A 24,620-nucleotide genomic window follows, 5' to 3' on the forward strand; every position below is an offset into this window, starting at 1 on the left:
TGGTCAAGTGACACGATGGTCAAGGGTGACCGTGATAGTTCGGTGCTGGTTTTAGCGCACTCTATTTAGCGCACTTTAATGATGAACGATGGAAGACGCCATATCCCCTACCCAAAAGTCTAGCAATGTATATATAGCTCCGAGCTTCTTTGACACCCATGTACGCCATAACTCCCTTGATTCGACCCAATCGAGTCGTATGATAATAAATGCAGCCCCCGACGGGCCCTCCGCGCTGCATGCTCCTGGATCTCCTTCTAAGCAGCCTTTGCGTTTTCCGCCCTCAGTGCTTCGAGCCGCTTCTGCTTCTTCTCCATCTCCTCCAGCATATGCTTCCTCATCTCATCCACCTTCACCATCGCCTCCTTGAGCTTCTGAATCTCCAACTGCTCCGTCTCCCGACTGAACGGATGGCCCGGCCTATTGACTAGCGGAATTATCGCGCTCCGCTCCAATACACCTCCCTCGGACCTTTGCATGACAAACGGCTCCTCTTTGGGCTCATTATTCTTCCCGTCCTTGTTCGTGCTCACACTCGCCCGCGAGTGACTCCTCTCGTGACCCTTTTTGTTTCCACCCTTATTACTGCTCGCCCCGGGCGTGTTCGCGCTGGTCGGCGTCGCGGCACCACTACCACCACCACCACCGCCGCCGTCTTTTAGCGTCGGGGCCGAGGGTGGGAGCGCGCCCGAGATGAGGATGTCGTAAAAGGGCTCGTAGGGCTCGTTGAAGATCTGTTCCTCGTACACCCACGAGATGACCTCGCCGCCGTTGAGGCGCATGGCTTCCTTCTCTTCTTCGGTGCGGCCGAACGGGTGCAGCCGCAGGTGATGATAGAGCGTCTGGGGCTTCTCGGAGGATTCGGGGACGTAGTAGAGCTTCATGGTGATTTCGAATTCACCCCAGCCGGTCTCGTGTATTTGGAAGGGTTGGCCTTTGATTCCTTCTACCACTGCGATGCGGGGAAGAGGATGATTAGCTTGGCTCGAGGATTGATGCTGGGGAAAAAGAGGATCAAGAAGTAGGGACGTACTGCGAACATGATTTGGGATGGACTCGTGAAGCTTGAACTGAACGCGCCTAAGCCAGTAGGTAATGTCGACATTGTCAATGCCCTTGATGAAGACGGTCCAGGAGTGCGTGTGATCATCTGGAACGCCGGCCGGTTTGGGGTTTGTCTTTTCGTCGAAGGGTCGTGCTGTTGTTCCGTAGACAAAGGGTCGGAATATTTGAACGCCCTTGACGCGCTTTCCTGTGGGCGGTGCCATCGTGCCTGGCGGGAATGGCTGTGAATGGGTTGAAGCTCTCTAGATGTCGAGATTCGAGCTGCTTCGCAGTGGTCTCGAGAGGCGCGGCGGGCGACTTTATTAAGCCTTTGCAATAGCGATATATATGTACGGTCGCAACTCGTTATACCAGAGCTGGGTTTGAAGAGACGGCTGTTGTATGGGAGCAAATACTAGGTAGAAAAGGGATGAGGGCGCAAAAAGAACAAAATAATGATTACGGGATTACAGAAGGGACGACCAGCAAGGTACCTGCAGGAGAGAATGGAGAAAAAAGTCGCGGGCGTGTTCCAGCCTTGAATGCGGGGCAGACATGCTTCCCTCTGGGGTTTAGCGGGGCCTGGCCCCTGTGAATTTATCGCAAAATATCGATGCAATCCTTGTAGATGATCGTTCGATAAGGATTTTTCGAGTTCGGATAACAGATCGGGACTCCTCATGATGCAATCGGCTGGGGTTTCCATTGTTTACTTCTACGGATCATAGAGAACCTGGGGGAAAGCTTGAGCTTGTAGCTGAGAAGGACCCCCAACTCAAGACATATCTTCCGACGTTGATCATCTAGTTTTGCTCAAGCTATAGTTTGAGTTGTATTCTTCCCCTTAAGTGCTTACCCTCAAAGCAGCAAGCATCGCCATGTCGTCCGCCGCAAAGAAGCTCATCGTCGCTGGAGGCAACGGTTTCCTCGGATCCAGGATTTGCCAGGCCGCTGTCCACAGAGGATGGGATGTGACATCAATCAGGTACCATGCTCGAAAACTGTCCTCCGCGACATAACATTGCACCATGGAAATAATCTGAACTAACCACCTCTCCTCCCTCCAGTCGCTCCGGCCAGCCCAACTGGTCTTCCGTGTCCGCTTCCCCTTCCGCTCCCTCCTGGTCGACCGCCGTTTCCTGGGAGCGCGCCGACATCTTCCGCCCCACCGAATGGATCGCCCTCCTGAACGGTGCTGACTACGTCGTCCACTCTCTGGGTATCCTCCTCGAAGCCGACTACAAGGGCGTCATCTCCGGTCGGGAATCCCCCCTCGCTGGCCTCCAGAAGGCCTTCTCGCCCCGCCACACCCCGAACCCGCTCGAGCGTCGTCCCGGTGACGAGATCCGTCCTCCGACCAGCGCGAGCCAGTTGACCTACGAGATGATGAACCGTGACAGTGCCATCCTGCTCGCCAAGGAGGCTGCCAACAAGGGCGTCAAGGGCTTCGGATTCGTTTCAGCTGCGGGAGGAGCCCCCGTTCTGCCGAGCAGGTATATCTCAACTAAGAGGGAGGCGGAGGACGTGATTGCCCGCGAATTCCCTGAGATGAAGAGTGTGTTCTTCAGGCCGGGATTCATGTTCGACAGTTCGCGGCCGGTGACCATGCCGCTGGCGGCAGCGACGATGGCGGGAAGCATCTTCAACGGGGCCACGGGAGGAGTGCTGTCCAGCTTCCTGGGGAGTGCGGGGACGAAGCCTCTCAAGGCAGATTTAGTTGCGGAGGCGGTGGTGGAAGGATTGGACGATGCGGCGGTCAAGGGGGCAGTTGAGGTCCCCGAGCTAGAGAGGCTGGCGAACAAGGGATGGAGGAGAACGATGCTTTAAGAGCAAGAGATCGTCGGAAATGGACTGTATTATACCTGGATGATGAACTTTCGCAATGGATGTATGAAACGATGATGCTAAACGTAATTAAGCCACTAATCAACCCCTTAACGACGCCCCCTCTTCGCATGAAGCATACTCGACTAAACCATGGTTCCTCTTTCAAAGCTGTCCCTGATCTCTGCCGTGTATTTGTTATAGAACCTCCCCAGCTTCTGGTTGAACTGCTTGTTCTTCTCGTTGATGTAGGTGACGTCCGCATCGTCGCCATTATCCGCCATCCGCTCCCTCCTCTTCTTCAAACTGGCCTCCTCTGCCTTGCGCATGTCAGCCACCAGTCGGTCAACGGCCGCCTTGTCGGGCTTGTGCTGCGCGAACTGTGTCGAGTCTGCCGTGCTAAAGAAGGTGCCATCCTTATCAATAGCAATCATCTCGCCATCCTCCGTCTCGACGATCTCCAGTGTGCCAGCCGCCGCGGCCTTCTCGATCGCAGCCAGCTTCTCGCGCGTGTACTTCTCCAGATCGGGTCCTCCCATGTTACGGAGTTGCCGTTTGTATGACTTTTCGGCTTGTTGGTTGTAGTCGCGGAAGGCAGTGTCATCACGGTGTGCCTCCTTCTTTTTCATGCGCTTGTCCCACCGCTCAGATTCCTCGACAGTCCAGTCCCATGCTCGCTTGCGCTCGAAGTCACCACCGGCATCTTCAATGTCGGCTTTCAGAAGCTTGTGAGAAGCGATTGCGTGGCGACGGCCGAGGGCAGTGAGCTGGCTAGGGTCGCTCTGGAGGCGTTGGGATTCCTTGGTGGCTTCTTTGAGATTTTGCTGCGAGGATGACTTGGCGCGGGCTTGGAGGGCGCGGAAACGCTCAGCACGCTCGCGAGCTTTGGCGGCCGCAGAGTCTGTAGCAGAGGTAGATGTGGATGGTGTTGCTGAGGACTGAGCTACTGCCGAAGTTTCTGGTTGTGTGTTTTCGGGAGCAGATGAAATCGGTGATGTAGATGACATTGTTGCGGGCGCTGCCTCAGTGACCGATGGTTCCTCCTTGGAATCGGTCACGCTCTGTTCTGTCGTGGAATCGGCCATGTCGTTTTCTTGTTGGGTCATTTCCGCCTTCTCCTCGGGCTCGGTCTTTCTCTTCTTGGCGGGAGGCATTTTAAAGTGTTATTTTGGTGATGTCGATGTTTATTTCGTGGCTTGTCGGGATACGAAATCTGGATGGTGTCAATGGAAGTGGTAGTAAGTAGAAAAGAAAACAAGCTGCGGCGCCCGGACTGTCTGTTCTGGACGCGCTGGCGCCAAGGAAAGTGGAATGCTGAGCAAGCCTTTCTACAGCGATTGTACTTGTATGCGATAGAGTGATGCGCCAAGTGGGCCATGACGGCCTGTTTTACAGGTTCAGCGCTAATCATTACAGGGTCTTTTAGCGACTCTTTAGCGCTCCTTCTCCAGATTTTGCAGGGAAGCGCCAAGAGGGGGCTTGAACGTCTCGGCCCGCCTCGTTCTTTCCCGTTGTGCCGTCTTCGACCAGACCTGAACCACACCTTTCACTCCAAAGTACCTTTGTACCCGTTACACAGGACACGGCATCGCAACCAATATGGAAGGAATATTGGGCAGACCGGTCGAGATGATGAGGAGAAAATGGAAGGCACGGCGGGAGGATGAAACCGGTCAGGAGGGAAGGAGGGGTTCACTCGGCTCGAATGATGGATGATTGATTGCTCTCCTTCCTTCTCGTCGACGCCGCCTGGTGCCGCCCGCTTCACACCTTGAATCTCATTTAAAACTTACCTTGTGTTTCTTGACAGTCCACCTTGCCCGTGGTGACACAAAGTCCAGCCTCGTTTTCTCCCAATCACAGCAGTTCCCAACCGTCAGTAACGCCTACAGTCGTCGCGGATTTTGTCAGGCAATGTTGGATTCTCAAGTCTTATGCGCAAGTGGACGGCAGGCATGATACCGTATCTGAGGTGTTGCTGGCCCGCGTCATCTCGGCTTCAGCTACACACAACATCCTCACCAAGATGGCACGCTCAGGCGTGTCAGCGAGTCCAGACAGCCTCCTACTCCCTTGTGCCAAAAAGAAAGGGGAAAGACAAAGCCAGCAAGAGTCCGGCTGATGTCAGTTACTCGTTTTTCACTCAAAACTCACAAAAGTCCACGGACACCCAAGTGATCGCAGCTGAGTCGGATCAGCCTCAGGTGGAAAGCCAAAGAATCCACAGAAAAGAGATGAGAGAGCTGAGCAACAGATATTTCTGGAAGCATTGGGTTAAAAAGCATCCCAACTATGTCTGGACCAGGGCTCGTCGAGGAAATCAACACAAGTCTACGACCAATAAAGATGGGCTTCCTACCAGGATAGATCATGATACGGTCGTCAACTGCCCCGAGACTGAAGCCGAAAGGAGACAGGAGAGAATCAACCTCTGGAACACCTGGGTTATGAACCACCCCACCTTCAACAACAGCAAATTCGGTCAGTTGAGAAGCACAGGAAAAGTCAGAGGCTATGGTCAAGCAAGCCTAATGAGAAATCGAGCTACGAGGGTGGGTCGGTACTTCAGAAGTCTAAGAGTTGGCCAAGACAACAACAGCTTTCTTCGCTTCCAAAAGATCCCAGTGAAAGACCGCTTAATGAAGAGACTCGTCCGGAAGATCGACTTTGGATCCGCCAAGTTCGGCCAAGCCTACTTCCGGCGCTTGCGAGTAGGCCAAACTCACAATGACTTTCTCAAGTATAGGAAAGTCGACTTGAGAAGGCCTCAACCGGGGCGAACCTACCTCAGAAGCCTTCGACTTGCCAGCAACTCCAAGTTTGACAAGTTTAGGAAGATCCTCTCCGACGCAGATGGCGACCTCAAAGCACGCAGGAAGAAGGAAAGGAGAAGCAGCAAAGACTTGAAGGAAGACCATTGGAAGGTTATGTCCAAGAAGACACCCGAACATCTCGCCGCCGAAGAAAGGGAAGAAAAGCTAGCGAAAGGAATCCCCGACCATTGGACGGTCGAGCAATGGGAGTACATCACCAAGTTTCCGAACCACAGGACAGCGGAGGAATGGAAGAGAATGAGGAACTTCTCGAGTAATCTTGGCCACAAGCGAGCTGTTGCGAAAGCGGTCGAGCTTGAAACCTATCAAATATCCGACCTGGTGCTGGAGCTGGACGCCCACGACAATCCCTTTGTTCGTCCATTCAACGCAAACGATGCAGTCGAGCAGAGAGAGCAGTGGCCGCACCTCGACCCAGATCAACAGGAAATTGTCAGACGCGCGATCTCTGTCGCCGAAACCGTTGCTGACTCCAAAGCAAAATGGAAGGCACAGTTACGGCCATTCGATTACCGTCGGTTAACAGAACGTGATGTTCTTTCAGTGGCATTTCTCGGCATTGCTGCCTCTGAGGATGTCCCGAACTCACAAGGCAGCCATCAAGCAGTACTGGAACCAGGCACCCACGAACCACCTTTCGGCTTCCTCATCACGTCCGACCTCCGCGACATAGGCATACCCGACTCGTACTCGACCTCTACCCAGCGCCTCACCAGCCTCCTCCTCCATCGCATCGAGAAAGCTCAATACCCAATCCACCAGGAAGTCAACTACTCCCCCTCCTCGCTCTCAGAAGCCGTGAATCAGTATTCATCCTTCCGTCAACTCCGCCGCATCATCGCTCCCTTGCTTCACTCTGAAGAAGGCTGTTGGCTTGTCTCCCAGTGCAACGATGCCATTCTGGTAGCCTGCACCAGGGATGGGTATCAGGTTGATGACAAGTACTACGTCTCCACGATCTTTGTCTTTCTCAGATCCATCGCCAACCGTTTGGCAATGGTTGATCTGAATTTCGAAATCCCGGCGGACCTTTGGCCTACTAAGTACGCTGATTTGTTTTTTCTCGAGTGTCCGGAGCTGGTAGAAACAGAAAAATATGAGGAGGACGGCGGAAGTGATACGCAGCAGCTTGGAGAAGGACAAGGAGAAGAAGGAGAAAATGGAGGCTCAGAGAAGAACACGGATTAGGTGTCCGTCCATGATGATGAGCTTCCTCTGAAGTCGGGAGAAGGGTCGAGTTAGGTTTGAGGACAGATAGGGTTGCTTGCTTACTTTCTTGCCAGGGCAAGGCTGGTTTAGCTGTCCGAATATGTTGTGTTATCAGCGTCGGTATTGTCAGTATCATGTCAAAGTAGAATTCGTTTCTGCAGTTTACGTCAGCTACCATAAAGCGTACTCTAGCGTACTGCCCCATTTCGTAATTATCCAGTTACATAAACTAGTCATCGCCGAAGTCGTCCAAGAACTGTTCTACGGTATTCAAAGTCGTACAATTCTCGCTAACTATCGTCTGGTATTGGCTCCTGCGCTTGAACCATCTGCTTGAAAACCCCAGCCTTGACTCACTCACCACGCACGACAGACAGTAAACTTTTCTTCAGCCCTGTAGATTAAAAGACATGAATGATCAAGGCCCAGGACAAGGGGGGTTGCAAGCCGTCGGGGGACGGGTCTTCAAGTAATGTGTACATGAAAGCTGAGACTTTCACTTCTTGGAGAAAAGGCATATTATTGGATCAAGTCCGCATAGTACGTACAACACAATACTAGTTTGTTTGTTAGCTCAGTACACCTATCATACTGGACAAAATCTGTCCCAGATTGTCCCAAACTTTACAAGGACAGTATTGAATGGCTAAGCACAATTCGAAAAGGCATTGATGAGAGTCAAGGGGGTATATACAATATAAATTACGCTTTTGATATAGAACGAAACGGATCGATTAGGCATGCAAACGCCTAGGAAGAATGACCGGAGGTTTCGAGCTAACAAACAAACCAGTATTGGACTGTATGGGGGAACACGACATGCATCCATCCATCGGGCAAGAAAGAAAAAAAAAAACAGCCAAGCGCTTGCTTCTCTTCCTTTTCTTCTTTCAGTCCCATCCACCACACCAGATTCGAATATCAAGTGTACAACCTCGTCTGCTCGTGTACGAACCGAAAAAGAGTTCACGTGTTTTAAACCCGCTTATCGCGCATGTGCCGATCGGCTGAGAGCTTCCAGCCCAATACACTACTGAGGAGGAGGAATACGGGTCTGTCTGGAATAATACCCCTGCGCCTCTTCTCGTCTTACACACCATCATACACCACCACGAGTGTCTCTCAAGAACCAATCATGGTTACGGTAACCGCTTGGTCGGTATCGACGCAGTTCCTGTACGACTGTTAAATGCTGCTGCGGAACTTTGGGCTGAACCTTTCAATCAACGTCTGGTTTTCAACTGGTCGCTTTCTTGTTCTCGAGACACCGCGGAGCGCCCCCCGGTGGCTATGGGTCTAGGCTGGGTTCTGGGACAGGTTTCTTGTCGGAGAGAGACGAGTGGACGAGTGATGGCCTGCCTGCTCACTGTCAGTGTTGTCTCCTCCGACGCTCGCTGGCGCAGAAACCTTACTGTCAAGTTTTTTTTTTTTTTTTTTTCGCTGTTAGTTGTGGGATAGAATCGCCCATAGTAGTCATTCGTTCGGTTTTCTTGTCGCCACTCAGCTTTTCACCATCTTTCTGTCTGAAATTTCCACTTTTGTTACTGACGAGTGCTGTCCGATCACTCCTTAGCTCCACGTCGCTGGAGTGTATACAGCCGCCGTGTTCAAGTGAAAGCATGAAATGGCCTGACCCAGACACTCGCTTGTCGATATGACTTCTTCCCACTTGCTAGGGACGCCGTCGCCGGGTCCTAGAAGGTTATCGACGAGACGACGATCCTCAAGATCACCGCTCGTTCCTCAGTCATGGGCACTCCTCCTATTCCTTCTACTACTCACCGTCATTCGGAGCTCCGACGCCCAGCTCGACCCCATCAAGAACTTCTGCCGAATCTTCGGCCACCAAACCGCCGTAATCGATAACAAACTCTACATAGATGGTGGTTTCATCAACTACAACCCCATCTCCCAGTATCCAGCCAATTACACAAGTCAGTGATCTTGGCAACCCCCCGCGATACCTTCATAGCTGACATCAGTCTCATAGACACTGCCCTTCTCTACCTCGACCTCACAACCATCACCGAATCTGGCATGCCTCCTCTCCTGTTCACCTCTCCGCCAAAGAACTCCTCTGTCCCCTCCGTCCACGGCGCTGCCCTCTGGGCCGATCAACTCAACAAGCGACTTTACCTCTTCGGCGGTGAACCTCCGCCTTCACTTCCTGCTTCGAACTACTATCTGCCTTCGTTATGGTCCTTTGATGCCGTGTCGGAAGAATGGGAATTAGCTGCCCCCAAGAACAATCCGAATCAGGTGAAGGTAGACGGTGTCTCATATGGAGCTGGGGTTAGTGTAGAAGAGAGAGGAGAGGGGTATTATTTCGGCGGATGGATATCTGACAGTAGTACGGGTAATTCGACGGGAGTGGCGTCTGGAGCATTGATGAAGTTTGATTTTGACGAGGGGCAGTGGTCGAGGAATCAGGGGCCAGATCAGGGGGGGAGTGGAAAGACAGGAAGGGCAGAAGGCTCCATGGTGTTCATCCCGATAGGGGATGGCGGGATGTTGGTTTACTTTGGGGGAGTGATGCAGACGACTGAGGATGAAAAGAACGGTGGGAATGTGACGACTGAAGGCCAGCCGATGGAGATGATCTATCTGTATGATGTGCTGAGTAGTAAGTGGTATGTGCAGAATGCGACGGGGGAGGTGCCGGGGAGGAGGAGGCGGTTCTGCTCCGGGGCTAGTTGGGCCAGCGACCAGAGCTCATATAATTTGTGAGCGTGCTTTAATATGCCACATTCAGCCCCCCTTTTGCCGTTTTGTCGCTGACAGGATGCCAACAGATACATCTATGGCGGCGCCTCCACTCCCCCGGATAATCACCCTGGTTACGACGACGTCTATATCCTTACGATTCCCTCCTTCCAATGGCTGAAGCTCTATCCTAAGCCTTCCGACAACTCTGATCCAAGCCAGAATAACCAGCAAGGGGGAGCATACCCGCATCACTCGCTGAGCTGCAATGTCATTTCTCAGGCCCAGATGCTGATCATAGGGGGAAGCTTCCCGCTCTCGACCGACTGCGACGTACCCTCCCAGTTCGGCACACATAACCTCGACCTAGGTGAGCAGAATGCCAAGAAGGAGCCGTGGCAGTTGTTCAACCCAAATCTGACCACGTATGTGGTGCCGGATGTGGTGGTAAAGGCGGTGGGTGGTGGGAAGGACGGCGGAGCGACTAAGAGAGAACCTGAGAAGGGCTGGGCACATCCGGATTTGAAGGTCCTGTTGACGAGGGAAGCAAAGTTTGCTGCGAGGACTCCAACGCGGAGTGTCCCGAGTGCGACAAGTAGTTCGGATGCGAACAGAGGAGGGACAACCCTTTCGAAGGGGGCAATTGCTGGAATTGCAGTTGGTGGGGCGGTGGCTATCATTGCGGCGCTGGTTGGGACTTGCTGGTTTATCAAGCGACATCGACGACGACGGATTCAAGACGAGAAAAGCAGGAGGGAGAAGGCCCTCGCTGATGGTGCCGGATTGGGTACTATGGCTTCACACTCGGATGGTGTGCCGCCTTGGAGCCCTGGGATGACGGCTATGACCGGATATACACCCACGACGGCGTATTCCGATGGTCCCTTTCAGAGACAGCAACAGGAAGGTAGCGTGTATTCTGCCAATGTTCCTCGCCCTCCCGCAGAGTTGGAAGGGAATACGTACTGGCAGGGACCAGATGGAGTAACGTACGAGCTGACAAGTCCGGCGTCGGCGGTATCTGAACAACAGCAAAGCCTCCAAACCAAGATTGATTTCCAAGGACGAGTCTGGATGCAGGTCCCGCCAGCTGGAAGAGGTGACCATGGTAGTCTTGTGTCAAGGCATGGGACCGTGACCGGAACCGGGTCAGGGTCCGGAACGCCAACAACCACAGCAGCCGACCTTCATGGGACGGAGCCCCAAATAACGCCGACAGAGCCACAAGAACTCGGCGTCAATCCGAAACGCGGAAGTGCGGACGCCGCAACAATCTTGACGGGTTCGGCAGGCTGGGATGCTGCAAGGGGGAGACCGAAGCATCACACTTTTTATCATCCTTGAACGGGTATTTCTGCTAAAAGGGTTGTTAGTCTTGGGCAACAGATTTATTAAGGTTCACGAGTATTGGGAGTAAGAGAGTGTGGAGGGTGACACAAATCTGTGAGTACAATACCTACATTGTAAAATGTTGTTACCTTGTGTGTCTTGTGATTTGTTGTTCAGCGAGGTGAAGATATGCGAACGCGCGCGAGGAGCAATGGAAACATGAATGAAGGCTTCTCCGGGTTTTGTAGTTCAGTTGATGAAATTGAGACGAAAAGCGCCGAGACAGTTCCCAGGAGGTATGATTGCGTCCGTGGCCCATATAAAGAGTCACGCATTCCTTGGGTTCCGTGACCTGATCTTCTACCCTGGAACATCAAGCCCACTGCATATTTCGTTCTCTCGTTCAAATGGAAGGTGCGATAAGATACCTGAGGTGGCATTGATGCCAAACGGCGATGACGACCTTCCCAACCATGACGTGATGGGCGAGCATTTCGATCCTCTGGGATGGTCCGAATGGTGTAGCATAAGCTTAGGGCAATGCCCTGGTAATTTTCTTGTTTTCAAGCTTCTGCCTCTTCGTGTCGAAATTCTTTTGATTGCCCGGGTCTCTTTCGAGTACCAGTAAAATCGATCGTGATGTTTTCGGTGAGATGGTGGGAGGTGTCGACGTTAAATTGGAGACCTGAACACCAATGATAGTGGTTACTATGGTAGTAATTACGAACAGTAACGCCTCCACTTTGCCCTCCACATAGCGGAAGCCTGCAGGTGGTGATTGCACTATTTACAGCGGCATATTCGTCGCCATGGTAACGGCAAGCTGGTCAGATTGACGGGGCAGTTGCAGCGCGACAACATCGGGATTTCTCAGTTCATCTCCTACTTTCTCATCATCTTCTTTACCAACAAACACCAAGTCATTTACGTCGCTACCATAGCTATGGAGCCCTCCCGACTCGCGCCCATCCAGCCCTACCGCGTAGTGGTCCACAACTACCCATCGCACGACCCCGAGTCCAACCGCTTCGCCCAAGCCTACGAGTATGAGACCAACCGCCACAAGAGAACCGCGCTTATCTTTGTGGGTGGTCTTGGTGACGGCCCTCATGGTATCCCATACGTCAAATTTCTAGCTGATTCTGCTATCGCTGGTGAATCTGACTATGCGGTCTACGAACCCCGACTCAGCAGCGCCTTCTCGGCCTGGGGATACGGCAGCCTCTCCAACGACGTCAAGGAAATCAGTGCTTTGGTCAAGTATTTGCGCCACAGAAAGACGTTCAGGGTAGACAGGATTGTGTTGATGGGCCACTCCACGGGCTGTCAAGATGCCATGTACTACGCCACACACGGCGCCGAGATGGGGCTCGAGAAGATTGATGCGTTCATCTTGCAGGGGCCAGTATCGGATCGCGAGGCGATTCTGGCAGTCTTTGAGGAGGCATCACCTGGGAAGGGACAAGCCAGGATGGACTTGAGCGTCAGGGTTGCACAGAAGATGATGAGCGAAGGCACGGCGCACGATTGCATGCCGAGAGAGTGGTTGCCAAAGGAGTTTTGGACCTCGCCGGTTTCTGCTTATAGGTGGAATTCGTTGGCGAGCTTTGGGTAAGTGATCTTCCTCCATTTTGTGGTCAACAGTGCTGACGATGGGTATCTCATATCAGCGGTGACGATGACTACTTCTCATCGGACTTACCAGACGAAAAGCTGGCCGAGATTTGGGGCAAGGTTTCGAAGCCGGTTCTTGTTCTGCCGTCCGAGAACGACGAGCACGTTCCAGACTGGATTGACGTTGTCGACATGCTGGATAAGTGGAAGAGCTTCTGTAAGGAGGATGTAATCTCAAGCCTATCGGGTCTCATCCCCGAGGCAGATCACCGAGTGGAATACGGCCCGGCTGGGGAGCCGGCGGACCGGGCGCAAGGCTGGCTTTGTGACCGAGTGCATGCCTTTTTCAAGCAGCTGGAGCGGCAATGGCTGGATGAAGATGTCAAGGCTGACACCAAGTACCAGTAGTTTGTGACCGATAGCCGGAGGTAACATGTCGGGAATCAAACGGGACTTCCGTAATATCCTCACATTTCGGGGACTATTTGAGCGACCATGGATGACTAATGTGAATCAAGAATGATGATGGAAATTCGCGGGATCGCGGATCCCTTTCAAGATGGTGGTCCCCGTCATCACCGAGGCCCTCTCCGGCGTAGCGGGACGGGATCTTTGAGCGAGGTTTTGGTCGCCGAAGTGCCGCTGCGGGTCTTGGAATTCAGGTTGTTTGTTGCCCTTGTTAAGCCAAAGCCCTGGGAGTTCGGCGACCCCTTCACTCCTCTATACGAAGGAGCATTCCAACAGCTATAAAAGGCCGTGGAGACGAAAAGAGCGTCCCGGATTCAACAATATAAAATAAGAACATCCCATCTAACGACTACCGCATTCTCTAACATAACCAAAAGCCACATCCCAAACTATCTACCAAGCAACCCCCACCACGATGTGTATGAGCTCGACTTGCTCTACTTGCTGTACGTTTCCGTATTGCCCGCTGAAACTTTCACATGCAGTGCATCCAAATCCTTATCTCCCCCAAATCGTCCCCCGCATTTGCTTATCGCACTCTTTGTGACATCGATCAAGAGAAACCCCGCCATCGCTTGTTCAAGCACTCGAGACCAAGTCTCATACAATCGACACTCGACAATCGAGAATGTCCTACCTAGTCGACCACTATTTGCTAACAACTTCCAACAGCTAAGCAAGCGTGGCGTGGCTGCGGCTCCCACATCCCCGGCGTCTTCGCGGGCGTCCCCAAGGACAAGTGGTGCACCTGCGAGCCCAAGGTCGAGGTCAACGGCGTTCAGTACCCTCCTCAGGCAAAGTCAACCGGATTCTTCAGTGGTTTGATGGGTGGAAAATAAGGGATGATACCCATAGAGAGAGAACGAAGGCTAGAAACGGCGATGTTTAGACCATGATGGAGACCATTCTTGAAAGTCGACAAATCAACAATACGAGACCACTGGTTGATTGATATTCGGAACTTATGCCCGGCACCGACGTCGTTAAGATGAGGGGCTCGAGGGGCCTTTGCACTTGCTGTCTTTGATTCCACTTGATTGGTACATTTGAGCACTTCCACTTGGCCTGAACGGACCCAGGCATTCTTTATCAATGACTTTTCTGCTATCGAGCATCTATCTCCCGCTTCATCTTCCTCTTCTTCCTTTTGTCTTTATCATAACTTACCTGACAGAGCCTCATCGATCATCAACTACCATCGACGTCAATAATCGTTTCTTGATTCACCCAAATAATGACACATTAGACCTCACTGTCTTCTCATCCCCATCTATACAACATCACTGAACCCCGGGCCATCTTCCCACAACCTCGCTATGACACTCCTCCTGACCCTCCCCATCCTCCTCCTACTCATCCACACCCTCGTCTACGTCCCCCTCACCTCCCCGCTATCCTCCCTTCCCGGTCCATTTTACACAAAGCTCACCTCCCTTATTCGCAAGTACCACGAGCTCCGCGCCACCCGCACCCGGTACATCCACGCCCTGCACCTCCGCTACGGACCCGTTGTCCGTGTTGCGCCCAATGAAGTGAGCTTTGCGTCTATAGAAGGAGTGAAAGAGATTTATTGCTCTGGTGGTAGTGGATACGATAAGAGTGCGTGGTATGATTTGTTTAGGGTTTATGGTCGGAGGTTGGTATTGTGCTTTCCATTTTCTGCTGTTTTCCGGTGTTGAGGATGGAAGGAGGTATGCGACGTGTGATGTGTGTGAGAGAGTGAGATAGGGAGATGCGGTCGGGTACGGAATGGAGTGAGGAGGGGTAATGATGGTTGAAGTGGAAGAAAATATTGGGAAGGAGAGAAACAGGAAGCGGACAGAGGAAGAGGGTTGCGATCGATAGCCTTGGGATGGCTTAGTTCATACGATCCAGGGTGCTGATTTTGTGTCTGTTTAGGACGATGTTTACTACGCTAAATAAAGATGATGTGAGTCTGATTACCGTAAGTGGATCAGGCATACTTCGAAGCTAATGTTCGATCTTGAAGCACGCCAAACGGAAACGGATTCTTGCGGACCGCTATGCCAACAGTAATGTTATGCGTCAACCAGCGCTCAACGGCATCGTCGAGCGGGCGGAGAGAGTGGTCAAGAGGTGTGTCGAGTCTTTGGGCGGAAGTCTCGATCTATATGTAAGCTTGTTTCGAAGATATGCTATGGAGGCTACATGACTGACATGATGCTTAGATTTGTGAGTCTCCTATAGAGTACTATGATGGGCGCCATCACATACACGTTGGACGAGAGGACTTATACTACAGCATAAAGGCCTTCACTCATACGCCTACGATTGCGCAACCCATCACTTGTTCCATCCGTACGGGGCCGATTCGCTCCGGAACAAGCAAGACGAGGAGATCATGCGCGAAGTAACGTTCGACGACAGTTTGCAAAGTGAGTGCCCAAAGTCACTCTCCTACAACTTTTACAAACCTAAGCCAAATAACTGGCCAGCTGGACGACACGGATCACTAACTTACCTTGCCTCACACCAAAAAAAGACCGACAACTAAGTTACTACAGTCCCACCTTGCACAAGGCCATCTCCAAGATCCTCTACATCTGGGGCGTCAAGCCGCGCGAGACTCCTCTAGCCGATAAATTCGTCCTCGATACCGCCGCCAAAACAGACGCAGCGCCTTTCACCCTTCTCAACCGCCTCCAAAGCGTGTTGAACAACAACCGCAACGATGATGAGAGCGAGAAAATCGCCAAGATAGACCAGCTCGACATCGCAGCCGAAGTCCTCGATCACATGGTAGCCGGCATCGACACCACGGGCGACGCACTCTGCTTTCTCATGTGGGAGCTTTCACAACCGCGGTCTCTTCAATACCAAACCAAGTTGCGCGAGGAACTGTTGTCTTTCCCGGCAGACTTGAGCTTCGACAAACTCCCCTACCTTGACGCCGTAGTCATGGAAGGTTTGCGATGTTTCCCCGCCATCCCCATGTCTCTTCCGCGAATCGTGCCCCGGGGCGGAAAGACCATCGACGGGTATTTCCTTCCCAAAGGAACGACGGTCAGTTGCCAGGCGCATTCGGTGCATAGGATTGATATGGAGGCTTGGGGCCCGGATCCGGATACGTTTAGGCCGGAGAGGTGGTTAGAGGAGGAAAAAAAGGGCGGGGATAAGGAGGGAAGGAAGAAAAGGTTGTTCTTTGCTTTTGCTAATGGGGGCAGGGGATGTGTTGGTAAACAGTAAGTTTCTTTTCTTTCTTGTTGATCCGTTTGCTTCCTTTGACTGTTGGTGTGTGTGAGTGTGTGTATCTAACATGTTCCCAGTTTGGCACTTACCGAGATGAAGATCTTGCTCCGACAGGTGTATTCCAGGTTTACTACACGCCCCAATGAGACGATGAGGGAGGAGGATATGGAGATGGCGGATCAACTTATATCGTCGAGGCCGGCTGGGTTGAAGTGTCTGTTGAAGTTTGAGCCAATTGGTGGGCAGGAGGAGGAGGTGGTGGTTTAGAGGATTGGGTATACTAAGTCTAGTTGTTGAAACCGTTGTAGTGTTACCGCGGGAGGTCTCCTGAGGGAAGGTATTGAGATCATGCAGAAATAGACAATACCTAACAATGTTAGTTGCTTAGTATATACAGCAGTAATTGCCTATTGGCGGTTTCTTTGTCTGGTCCAGATCCAGATGTTGGTCTAGTGTATGTAAGTAAGTGTTGGTGATATTGCCGCCTCACTTGGTAAAGTACACTATATCGGATGCGTTTCGGATTCTTTCTGAATGCCGCCCATGTTCCACATCTCGTAACTCCAGAGTTGCCGAACGATATAACAAGCCGGACTAGTCGTGAACTCGTGATAACCCAGACACGCGGTGGAGAGAGAGACCGGGGAGGTCCAGGCCCGTCGACATGGTGGACATCCACCTAATTAACTGACCGACAACCACGGAAGGCCTCCACCTGCTCGGCTACCAGAAGTGAAAGTGGAACTGCTTGGTTGTCTGGTGTGGACAATGCACGACACAGGGAACGCCCCCATCTGCGTGGATCTTGTATAAGCTTAGGTACCGGCTGGTTATCAAGGAGTCCCGCCTTTCCATCCGTCTCCTTTGTGCCCTCTTCTGGCCACCTATTCGGCGAGTCAGCTTGCAAGAGGCATCGGGCCGGAACTTGAGGATCAAAAGCAAGAGGTGGAAACGCCGGGTGGATGAGGGGGCAAACTCGCATCAAAATCTTCCCGCACTTGCCATTTGTAATATGCGACATTGCGCGTCCCGTACTAGCTTGCTGGCTGCAATAATGGGCGCACCGGGGAGAATGCTCAGGCAGGAACGGCCTTTCTTCCATTGTGCTGAAAGCGAGTGTGGAAGAATGATGGACTGCACCACCACCTGGCAACTGGCCGATGAAGGTAGGATAGGGCATGATGACAGTTGGTTCAAGGCAGCACGACAGCTGGTGCTGCCTGGCTTAACGAACGGCCACATGTCTCGGGTACTTTACTTACAGCCCGTTTGTAGCGGTGATTGCCCGCCATACAAAGACATCCAATAAGTACCCTGGACTTCCTGTCACATGAACGACCAGGTACACAGCCAGGGCACGTCTGGAAACACGAAAAATCCTTTGGCCGACAAATCCTCTTGCTTGTGCAGTGACTGCCCGCCTTGTTGCCCGTGCCCGGTTTAAGATCCATTCTGCAGCACCGATCCATAAGCACTGCCTTCTCGTCCTTCTTAAAAACCTCTTTGCTGCCTTTTTTGCAAACCTCACTTCGTTCTACCCATCATCAACCGCCATCAGCAGCGACATCGTCCTTGCATCCCATCCCAAGACCACATCGGCGACCGGGCTATCTGTCCATCTGTCCATCAAACTCCACCCTCCCCGGATTTTGGGTGCAGCACCACGGAAGTGAAGTGAATCCACAATCCCAGCAGAAACCCACACAAAGTCACTCGACTCCATCCGCTCCGCTCCGTCCAGCAAAGGAAGCCCGTCGCTCGTCACAGAGGGAGAAAAAATTTCGCTTGCCTCAAAAGCCCATCCTCTCCCGCACCCAGCTTTCTGTTCCGGCACCGCCAAGGTTCAGAACAACACCACCCACCAGACCCCAACATAAGCATTTTGCGCGACACAGCGTTGTTTATGTATCAGCACGACCAGCACGCCGTCTTCCGACACTCTCCCCCCATCAAGCTGCATTTTCGCATATCGCGGAAACCCTGTAGCTTCCAACAAAGTACCGACGGTTGAATCGCCATCCCTCAGGTCGTCGTCTGCCAGCGTTAATGCCTACCTTCGACTACGATAACCACCCGCTCTACCCTATGTCAACTCAAAGTAATCGTCAATAACTGACCCCTTTGGCTCGTCTCGCCCCCTCGATCTTCCTCACACGTCTCCGTGCAATAAGAAGCCCCGCTTTCTACGACATCGTCGACCAGTCTTCTAGTCTGCCCTTCGCTAGGTACCGTCTACCAGACCCCCAACAAACTCCAACAAAACAATCCAACAAACTCTATCCCGTTGCGCCGTCAATACCGCAAACATGGGTGCTCTTATCAACGTTCGCCGGGACAACCCCGATCCCTTCTACCGCTACAAGATGGAGCGTATCCAGACCAAGATTGAAGGCAAGGGTAACGGTATCAAGACCGTCGTTGTCAACCTCAGCAGCGTTGCCCAGTCCCTGGCTCGTCCTGGTGGCTACCTGATCAAGTACTTCGGTTTCGAGCTCGGTGCTCAGACCAACATTGATCCTCCTGATGACCGCTGGATCATCAACGGTTCTCACGAGGCCAGCAAGCTCCAGGACCTCCTCGATGGCTTCATCTCCAAGTTCGTCCTTTGCAAGAAGTGCAAGAACCCCGAGACCGTTGTCCAGATCAAGGACGAGAAGATCACTCTCGACTGCAAGGCCTGCGGCCAGCGCTCCAAGGTCGAGCCCCAGCTTAAGCTGACCTCCTTCATCCTCAAGAACGTCCCCAAGAAGACCAAGAAGGACAAGGCTGAGCGCAAGGCTGCCCGCAAGGCCCGCCAGAACGGCGGTGACAAGGAGGGCTCCGGTGACGAGAACGGCTCTGAGGGAGCCTCTCCTGCCATCGAGGATAAGAACATCGAATATGCCAGCGATGATGATGAGCTTACTCGCAAGATCAAGACCGAGGCTCAGAGCTTGCAGTTGGACAAGAGAGAGGCTCCCAAGGAGGAGGAGTGGGCCGTCGACATGAGCGAGGAGGCCGTCCGTGCCCGTCAGCAGAGCCTTCCTGGCGAATTCAAGCAGAAGCTCGTCCTGAACGGCGAAGAAGACGAGGAGGAGGAGGGTGGAAACACCGTCTACGACCAGCTCGGCACTTGGATCGAGGATGAAGCCAAGGCCAAGGGTGGCATCAACAACGTCGACGACGTCGACATCTACGTCAAGGCTAAGGAGCTCGGCATTGATGCTAAGCACCGCACCATTCAGGTCCTTGTTCAGTGCCTCTTTGACGAGAACATCGTTGCCCAGATCCCCAAGCGTGCTCCCATGCTCAAGAGACTCATTACCTCTGAGCGTCACGAGAAGGCCCTCCTTGGCGGTACCGAGCGTGTCCTTGCTGACCTCGGCAAGGAGTCTTTTGACAAGATTGTCAAGATCCTCCAGCTCTACTACCACCACGACCTCTGCTCCGAGGAAGTCATCACCAAGTGGGGTGCTAAGGCTTCCAAGAAGTACGTCGATGGCTCTACTTCCAAGAAGATCCGCAAGGCTGCTGAGCCCTTCCTTACCTGGCTCGCCGAGGCTGAGTCTGAGGAGGACTCCGATGAGGAGGAGGAGGATGATGAGTAAATCGTCAACCATCTCCCTCACCAAGGATATCTCTGCCACTGCCGTTTGGCGCGTGTTTTAGTTTGCTCTTTGTATCGCTTTTGAGGATTCAAAAACAGGAAGCAGATTGACAAATGCATGAAAAGGTCGCGAACAGTTTTCTCCACTCATTGTCAGAGGTTTCGCGTCATGCCTGTCCCATGGTTCGCCCTCGACGTTATGTCTTGTCTGCGAATCGTCTATTGTGGCGTTCGTGAGCTTTACCTAGTTAGTCGTTGAATTGACATCCTACTCATATCTCAAGAATTGTTCGATGTGTTGCTCAAGTGATACCAGAAACATAATGCCTGTGTCAGTCTTTCCAGTTTCCACCCGAGCCGTTGTGATATGTCTCCGAAGTCAGAAGTGGCTATGAAGGATCGCCAGGGGTTAAAGTACCCGAGACACTCAGGTGTGAAGCCGCCTCCATGTCCTTGTTGACGGAACAGTGCCACAGCGAGATGTTGCTAGCTTGGACCTCATGTGATTTGGCCTGGCATGCTGTATAGGAACGTCTGCTTTCAGTTGTTCCATCATGATTTTGATCTTCTTCCAACTGCTTCCCACGTCCACTACCCAGTCCACTCTCCACACAAGCACCAGATGGGAAGCAAGCGAGTTGACAACTGTTTCTTGGGAGTACCATTGCAGTAAATCCATCTCCATTTCCGCCATGTTTAGGCATGAGTCTGGATCGCTTTAGATGAACAAGTATGCCACGAGGAAATGATTAGGGGAGGGAAGGACGAGTATCACACGGGGGTCTGTCTCGCACATGAGGTCAGATCGCCATATGGTCACTTTTATGATCATATCAGGATTCATTGCACGAGAATCGAGAGACTTCTGTTGTTAAACTTGAAATCCATTCCTAAAGAAAGCCTATGAGATTCCTCTGATCACCAACCAAAAGCTGTTAACCGGCTGCTGGCTGCTGGCTACAGGCTGAGAAGGGCCATGTTCCAGTTCTCTAAACTACCAAATAATGCCATGATCCCATCCTCATGCCTGAGACTTCCATGAAAGCAAAACCAAATCCTTATCAGCCATCAACACCACAAGACCGGGGTATCATTACCGCTAATCTATCCCTGAGCACCTGACAAAGTCATGCAAAAATGATGCTCCTTACTCCGTAAATGCATTGTCTTCATCAATCCTCGAACTTCAGCTTCCCTTGCAAATCTCGCTCATAATCCTCACCATCGAGCTTTACCCTTCCCCTTCTCCTCCCTCGTGTACCTGGGCCCGTCGGTGCTCTGGGCAACTGTCGGGTCAGCCCAAGATGAGAACTGCCCGCCGTGTCCCGACGGTCCAGCAACGGGTTGCGGGACGGTAGTGGCGCTGCCAGGGTAGTATGGCGGCACGGGATATTGGTAGCTCGACTTCCTGTGGTGAGCGTTCGCAGAGAGGTACGATCCAGGAGGAGGCACATCCTTGGGCACGGGAACGTACCGCCCCGGTTTGTACGTCTCCGTCTCCGTCGTCTTGTGATCGGCGGTGGGCGGGCTCTTCACGCTCGGAGTTGAAACGTTTGCAGGCCAGCCAAGATCCGCAGGCGGGTGCTCGTCGCGCCAGCTGCCGGGAATGCCGGCCAGCTTCGGGGTTTGAGTTCCCTGTCTGGCGTCGGCCGTGGAGCCACGCGGAGGTGTGGGAGAGAGCTTAGGGGGAGGCGATGGGTGGCGGTGGGGTGTCGGAGGGACATATCGAGGAATCGATTCCAGGGAAGGCTTTCGCCATGCATAACGGGTGTTCGCCCGAGAGAACTTGGGCCTCGGAGTGTGTTCTTCGTCAGAGGATATGTGCTCCTCAGCTTCGAAGTACCGAGTATGAGTGCTGGTTCGACTGCTAGGGCGAAAACCGTTGCGGTCGACACTCGGTTCTCGACGACGAAGATTTTGCACTGACACCGTCGTCGGCTTGGAAGATTCTTTGGAGGAGCCTGTCACCTTGTTGTCCCTTTTTGCGTCCTGCTTATTGCGCTGGCTGAAAGAAGGCTTGGCTGCCTGTGCCTTTGGCATCTCACTCTGGTGAGCATGAGGAGCATGCTTGGAGGTATCCTTGGTTGCATCTTCCCAGATCGACTTGGTTCCGGTCTGCCAAGTCGCCACGCTATCTGCGCCGCTAACCCGTTTCTTCCTCTCCAGGTCAGCCGCCAACTTCGCGTTCCTGGCCTTCTCCTCAGCGAGTTCCCTCCGAAGCTTCTCCTCTTCAGTCTCCCGAGGAGAACGAACATCAACCTGCTTCGGATTCACAATGGGCGAGGGTGGCAATGACCACTTCTCCTTTACCGGCGATTCGGGTCGGGAAGTACCGAATGAATCCAGAACGGGTGCATTCCACGTGGAGATTTGAGGCGTGGACCATTTCTTTCCGGTGGTGGAAGCATGTAGATACGACGGATCGTGGTGCGACTGCCATTGAGGCCCATGAGAAGCTTCATAGCCACCAACCGTGTGCTGGTTATAATCATCCCAAGGAGCGAGAGCTGGGGAATAGGAGGCAACCGAAGAACCAGCCGGCATACCGGAGAGGCCTACTGGCGCTTGGTGATCGCGCTGAAAATCACCAGTTGTTGGACGTTGGCCGTTGCAATGGTGAGACAGTGGGTGGGTGTACTGAGGATAGTGGTGCTTTGGCTGATCGGCCTGTCGGTGATGTTCATACTGGGGATACGAAGCGGTCCAAACATCGGAAACGTGCTGAGCTTTCTGCGACTGGGAACGATCGTGAGAGGGGTGATGATTATGCTGCTGGTTATCGCTGTCTGGACGCTTGACGTTCTGCTGTTCAGGCTGTCGATAGCCGTGCGAAGCAGGACTCAGGCCGTAGATCTGGTTGTGGGTGGAATCAAACGACACCTCCTTCGGTCTCTGTTCCGGCGAGGTTTGTTTCTCCGCGCTCTGTCTGGCAAGAGCAGCCTCCTTTTCTTTCCGAGCACGGGCCCTCAGATTCTCGTCTTCGATCCTTTGACGTTCGGCAGCCTCGAAAGCTTCACGGCTTCTCTGTTGAAAGGCCTCGTACTCGAGATTCAGACGCTTCTTCGTGTCCTCCAGCTCTTTGCGAACCTCCTCCACGGCCCGTTGGCGTTCGCAGCAGGCAAACAACTCCGCCTGCATCTTTTTCTCGGCAAGCTCAGCTTGCAGAAGCCTGAGCTTCTCATCGGCTTTTTGGACGAGTGCCTGTCGCTTCTTCTCCTCGGAGGCTAGAAATTCCTTTGCGCGGGCTTCCGCCTCCGCCCTGCGCTGGTGTTCAGCAGCCCACTCCTCCTTCAAGGCCTTGATTTGATCGTCTTTCTGCTTGAGGATTTGCTGCCTCCGCCTCTCTTGGTCGGCTGCCTTCTCCGCAGCACGCCTGTTTTCTTCATCGCGCCTTTTCTGTTCAGCGCGCTTTTGCTCATCAGCACGCTTCTTCTGTTCGGCAGCTGCCTTCTCCGCAGCACGCAGCTGCTCCAGCTTCTTCCATATCTCGTCGTACCGCTTCCGTCGTTCTTTGTACCGCTGGTAGCCGTCTTTTTCGAACCTCAGAGCTTCGAGCTCGAGATACAAGTTCTCGGCTTCCCAGACCAGGAGTGAGATGGCTCTGGGTGTGCACACGAACTTGTCGGTCCGATCGTTCCAGATTATCGGAGTAGGGGCGACGTATGGTGGTCCGTTAGCCGCCTTGTTTCCGAGAGCAATCCCGGCCTCTCTCTTCTTCTCAGCAGCACGCACCTGCTCGAGCTCATTTCCGATCTTCTGGTAACACTTCAGGCGGTCGTTGTAACGGGTCTGGCCGTCTTCGCGAAACCTTAGGTCTTCGAGATCGTCATACAACCGCTCGGCTGTTTCTACCAGGGTCCAGATAGCTCTGGGCGTGTCCAGGCACTTGTCGTACCTGTCGTCCCAGATCTTGCGAGTAGGCGAGGCGTATGATTTTCCGGGCGCCATTTTGTCGTTGAGGATTCGGTCGGAGGTGGTTGTGAAATTGTTACTACCAGCCGCTACGGTGGTAGGAAGAGAGTGATTGGTTGCAAGGGAAGATATATAGTCCCTACCGACGAGATGTTAGCGCATATGATCCGCAGGGCGCGTCGCGGTGAAGACAAATGATGCATAAGAGAAGGGAGTAAGAGACTAACCTGTAGGTTTGAACAAACTTGAGGGGTCAATATACCTTGGCGACTTGAAATATCGACTGTGGCAGGTATCGAAGCGCAATTTTAACGAAGTGTTGACTGGGTGGGAGGGTTAAGAGAGTGATGATATTGTTGGAGGATTGAAGGCGAATTTGTCGATAGAGAAGATTTGACGAAAGCGCGATTGGCTTGATTGTTTTCTGCTCTGAGGTGCAAAGTTTGTTGGAGTGGGAAAGATTGGAAATTTGGCTGGGGGTAGAAGGGGTTTAAATACTCTGGTCCTAGGCAATTTGGAAAAACATGTCCCGCGAAGCGAAGTGCGCTCGACCTTCCATTGTGCTTGAGTTAAAGGTTGCTGAGGTTGATCTGATGTGCGCTCGACGGGTGAATTGGCCCTCAGCGTTGGGTAACGGTTAAAGGCTTCTGATATCGACCTGATATGTTATCGATCCGGTATGTGGCCAACATGTGAACGGGCTTTTGTCAACCTTAGCTCAAGGTTGTGACTTGAGTGAAGGACAGACCGCTCGAAAACCCCCATTTGGTGTCGCGCACCGCGTTTTGACCCCAGGCACCGGCGTTATGATGACCGGTGCGCGGATGCAGCTGTCATCCCAACTATATATGTCGAACCTTGAAGGATCGAACTATCAGCTTCGGTTA

The 24,620-nt window shown here is 52.8% G+C and overlaps 10 protein-coding genes across 10 annotated transcripts; 7 read left to right on the plus strand and 3 right to left on the minus strand.

Moving 5' to 3' along the window:
- Positions 1 to 38: 38 nt before the first annotated feature.
- SMAC4_06465 (uncharacterized protein) lies at positions 39 to 1,621 on the minus strand. Its single transcript, XM_003344215.2, has 2 exons — positions 1,034 to 1,621; positions 39 to 952 (listed from the first exon to the last, which is right to left on the minus strand). Exons 1-2 carry the CDS (start codon positions 1,266 to 1,268, stop codon positions 258 to 260), a joined length of 930 nt encoding a protein of 309 aa, XP_003344263.1. The 5' UTR covers positions 1,269 to 1,621; the 3' UTR covers positions 39 to 257.
- A 65-nt stretch (positions 1,622 to 1,686) lies between these two features.
- SMAC4_06464 (uncharacterized protein) lies at positions 1,687 to 2,895 on the plus strand. The gene is made up of 2 exons (XM_003344214.2): positions 1,687 to 2,029; positions 2,112 to 2,895. The coding sequence occupies exons 1-2, from the start codon at positions 1,923 to 1,925 to the stop codon at positions 2,869 to 2,871; spliced, it is 867 nt and encodes a 288-aa protein (XP_003344262.1). The 5' UTR covers positions 1,687 to 1,922; the 3' UTR covers positions 2,872 to 2,895.
- A 119-nt stretch (positions 2,896 to 3,014) lies between these two features.
- Positions 3,015 to 4,163, minus strand: SMAC4_06463 (uncharacterized protein; the record flags this gene model as incomplete). Its single annotated transcript, XM_003344213.2, has 1 exon — positions 3,015 to 4,163. The coding sequence occupies exon 1, from the start codon at positions 4,020 to 4,022 to the stop codon at positions 3,015 to 3,017; it is 1,008 nt and encodes a 335-aa protein (XP_003344261.1). The 5' UTR covers positions 4,023 to 4,163.
- A 448-nt stretch (positions 4,164 to 4,611) lies between these two features.
- SMAC4_06462 (uncharacterized protein) lies at positions 4,612 to 7,348 on the plus strand. Its single transcript, XM_003344212.2, has one exon. The coding sequence runs from the start codon at positions 4,803 to 4,805 to the stop codon at positions 6,888 to 6,890; it is 2,088 nt and encodes a 695-aa protein (XP_003344260.2). The 5' UTR covers positions 4,612 to 4,802; the 3' UTR covers positions 6,891 to 7,348.
- Positions 7,349 to 8,340: 992 nt separating this feature from the next.
- SMAC4_06461 (uncharacterized protein) lies at positions 8,341 to 11,515 on the plus strand. Its single transcript, XM_003344211.2, has 3 exons — positions 8,341 to 8,845; positions 8,902 to 9,634; positions 9,704 to 11,515. The coding sequence occupies exons 1-3, from the start codon at positions 8,566 to 8,568 to the stop codon at positions 10,956 to 10,958; spliced, it is 2,268 nt and encodes a 755-aa protein (XP_003344259.1). The 5' UTR covers positions 8,341 to 8,565; the 3' UTR covers positions 10,959 to 11,515.
- Positions 11,516 to 11,886: 371 nt separating this feature from the next.
- On the plus strand, positions 11,887 to 12,965 carry SMAC4_12611 (uncharacterized protein; the record flags this gene model as incomplete). Its single annotated transcript, XM_003344210.1, has 2 exons — positions 11,887 to 12,554; positions 12,614 to 12,965. 2 exons carry the CDS (start codon positions 11,887 to 11,889, stop codon positions 12,963 to 12,965), a joined length of 1,020 nt encoding a protein of 339 aa, XP_003344258.1.
- A 353-nt stretch (positions 12,966 to 13,318) lies between these two features.
- Positions 13,319 to 13,993, plus strand: SMAC4_12865 (uncharacterized protein). The gene is made up of 2 exons (XM_066091119.1): positions 13,319 to 13,471; positions 13,698 to 13,993. Exons 1-2 carry the CDS (start codon positions 13,441 to 13,443, stop codon positions 13,862 to 13,864), a joined length of 198 nt encoding a protein of 65 aa, XP_065946760.1. The 5' UTR covers positions 13,319 to 13,440; the 3' UTR covers positions 13,865 to 13,993.
- Positions 13,994 to 14,341: 348 nt separating this feature from the next.
- SMAC4_06460 (uncharacterized protein) lies at positions 14,342 to 17,590 on the plus strand (the record flags this gene model as incomplete). Its single annotated transcript, XM_066090456.1, has 7 exons — positions 14,342 to 14,661; positions 14,925 to 14,955; positions 15,016 to 15,159; positions 15,215 to 15,248; positions 15,296 to 15,421; positions 15,529 to 16,228; positions 16,313 to 17,590. 7 exons carry the CDS (start codon positions 14,342 to 14,344, stop codon positions 16,500 to 16,502), a joined length of 1,545 nt encoding a protein of 514 aa, XP_065946761.1. The 3' UTR covers positions 16,503 to 17,590.
- Positions 17,591 to 18,541: 951 nt separating this feature from the next.
- SMAC4_06459 (uncharacterized protein) lies at positions 18,542 to 19,822 on the plus strand (the record flags this gene model as incomplete). Its single annotated transcript, XM_003344208.1, has 1 exon — positions 18,542 to 19,822. One exon carries the CDS (start codon positions 18,542 to 18,544, stop codon positions 19,820 to 19,822), a length of 1,281 nt encoding a protein of 426 aa, XP_003344256.1.
- Positions 19,823 to 21,039: 1,217 nt separating this feature from the next.
- On the minus strand, positions 21,040 to 23,769 carry SMAC4_06458 (uncharacterized protein; the record flags this gene model as incomplete). Its single annotated transcript, XM_003344207.1, has 2 exons — positions 21,040 to 23,629; positions 23,717 to 23,769. The coding sequence occupies 2 exons, from the start codon at positions 23,767 to 23,769 to the stop codon at positions 21,040 to 21,042; spliced, it is 2,643 nt and encodes an 880-aa protein (XP_003344255.1).
- Between the last annotated feature and the right edge of the window lie 851 nt (positions 23,770 to 24,620).

Source organism: Sordaria macrospora, chromosome 4 (assembly GCF_033870435.1).
Source record: "Sordaria macrospora chromosome 4, complete sequence".
NCBI classification, from domain to species: domain Eukaryota; kingdom Fungi; phylum Ascomycota; class Sordariomycetes; order Sordariales; family Sordariaceae; genus Sordaria; species Sordaria macrospora.

What these genes read in the sequence shown, in the direction of transcription:
- SMAC4_12865 (XM_066091119.1), top strand. Translation starts at nt 13,441, where the DNA reads ATGTGTATGAGCTCGACTTGCTCTACTTGCT. An exon ending in CTCGACTTGCTCTACTTGCT is followed by an intron (nt 13,472 to 13,697) that starts GTACGTTTCCGT and finishes AACTTCCAACAG; the next exon opens with CTAAGCAAGCGTGGCGTGGC.
- SMAC4_06461 (XM_003344211.2), top strand. Translation starts at nt 8,566, where the DNA reads ATGACTTCTTCCCACTTGCTAGGGACGCCGTCGCCGGGTCCTAGAAGG. An exon ending in GTATCCAGCCAATTACACAA is followed by an intron (nt 8,846 to 8,901) that starts GTCAGTGATCTT and finishes TCAGTCTCATAG; the next exon opens with ACACTGCCCTTCTCTACCTC. An exon ending in GACCAGAGCTCATATAATTT is followed by an intron (nt 9,635 to 9,703) that starts GTGAGCGTGCTT and finishes GGATGCCAACAG; the next exon opens with ATACATCTATGGCGGCGCCT.
- SMAC4_06465 (XM_003344215.2), bottom strand. Translation starts at nt 1,268, where the DNA reads ATGGCACCGCCCACAGGAAAGCGCGTCAAGGGCGTTCAAATATTCCGA. An exon ending in CATCCCAAATCATGTTCGCA is followed by an intron (nt 953 to 1,033) that starts GTACGTCCCTAC and finishes CCCGCATCGCAG; the next exon opens with TGGTAGAAGGAATCAAAGGC.
- SMAC4_06462 (XM_003344212.2), top strand. Translation starts at nt 4,803, where the DNA reads ATGCGCAAGTGGACGGCAGGCATGATACCGTATCTGAGGTGTTGCTGG.
- SMAC4_06464 (XM_003344214.2), top strand. Translation starts at nt 1,923, where the DNA reads ATGTCGTCCGCCGCAAAGAAGCTCATCGTCGCTGGAGGCAACGGTTTC. An exon ending in TGGGATGTGACATCAATCAG is followed by an intron (nt 2,030 to 2,111) that starts GTACCATGCTCG and finishes TCCTCCCTCCAG; the next exon opens with TCGCTCCGGCCAGCCCAACT.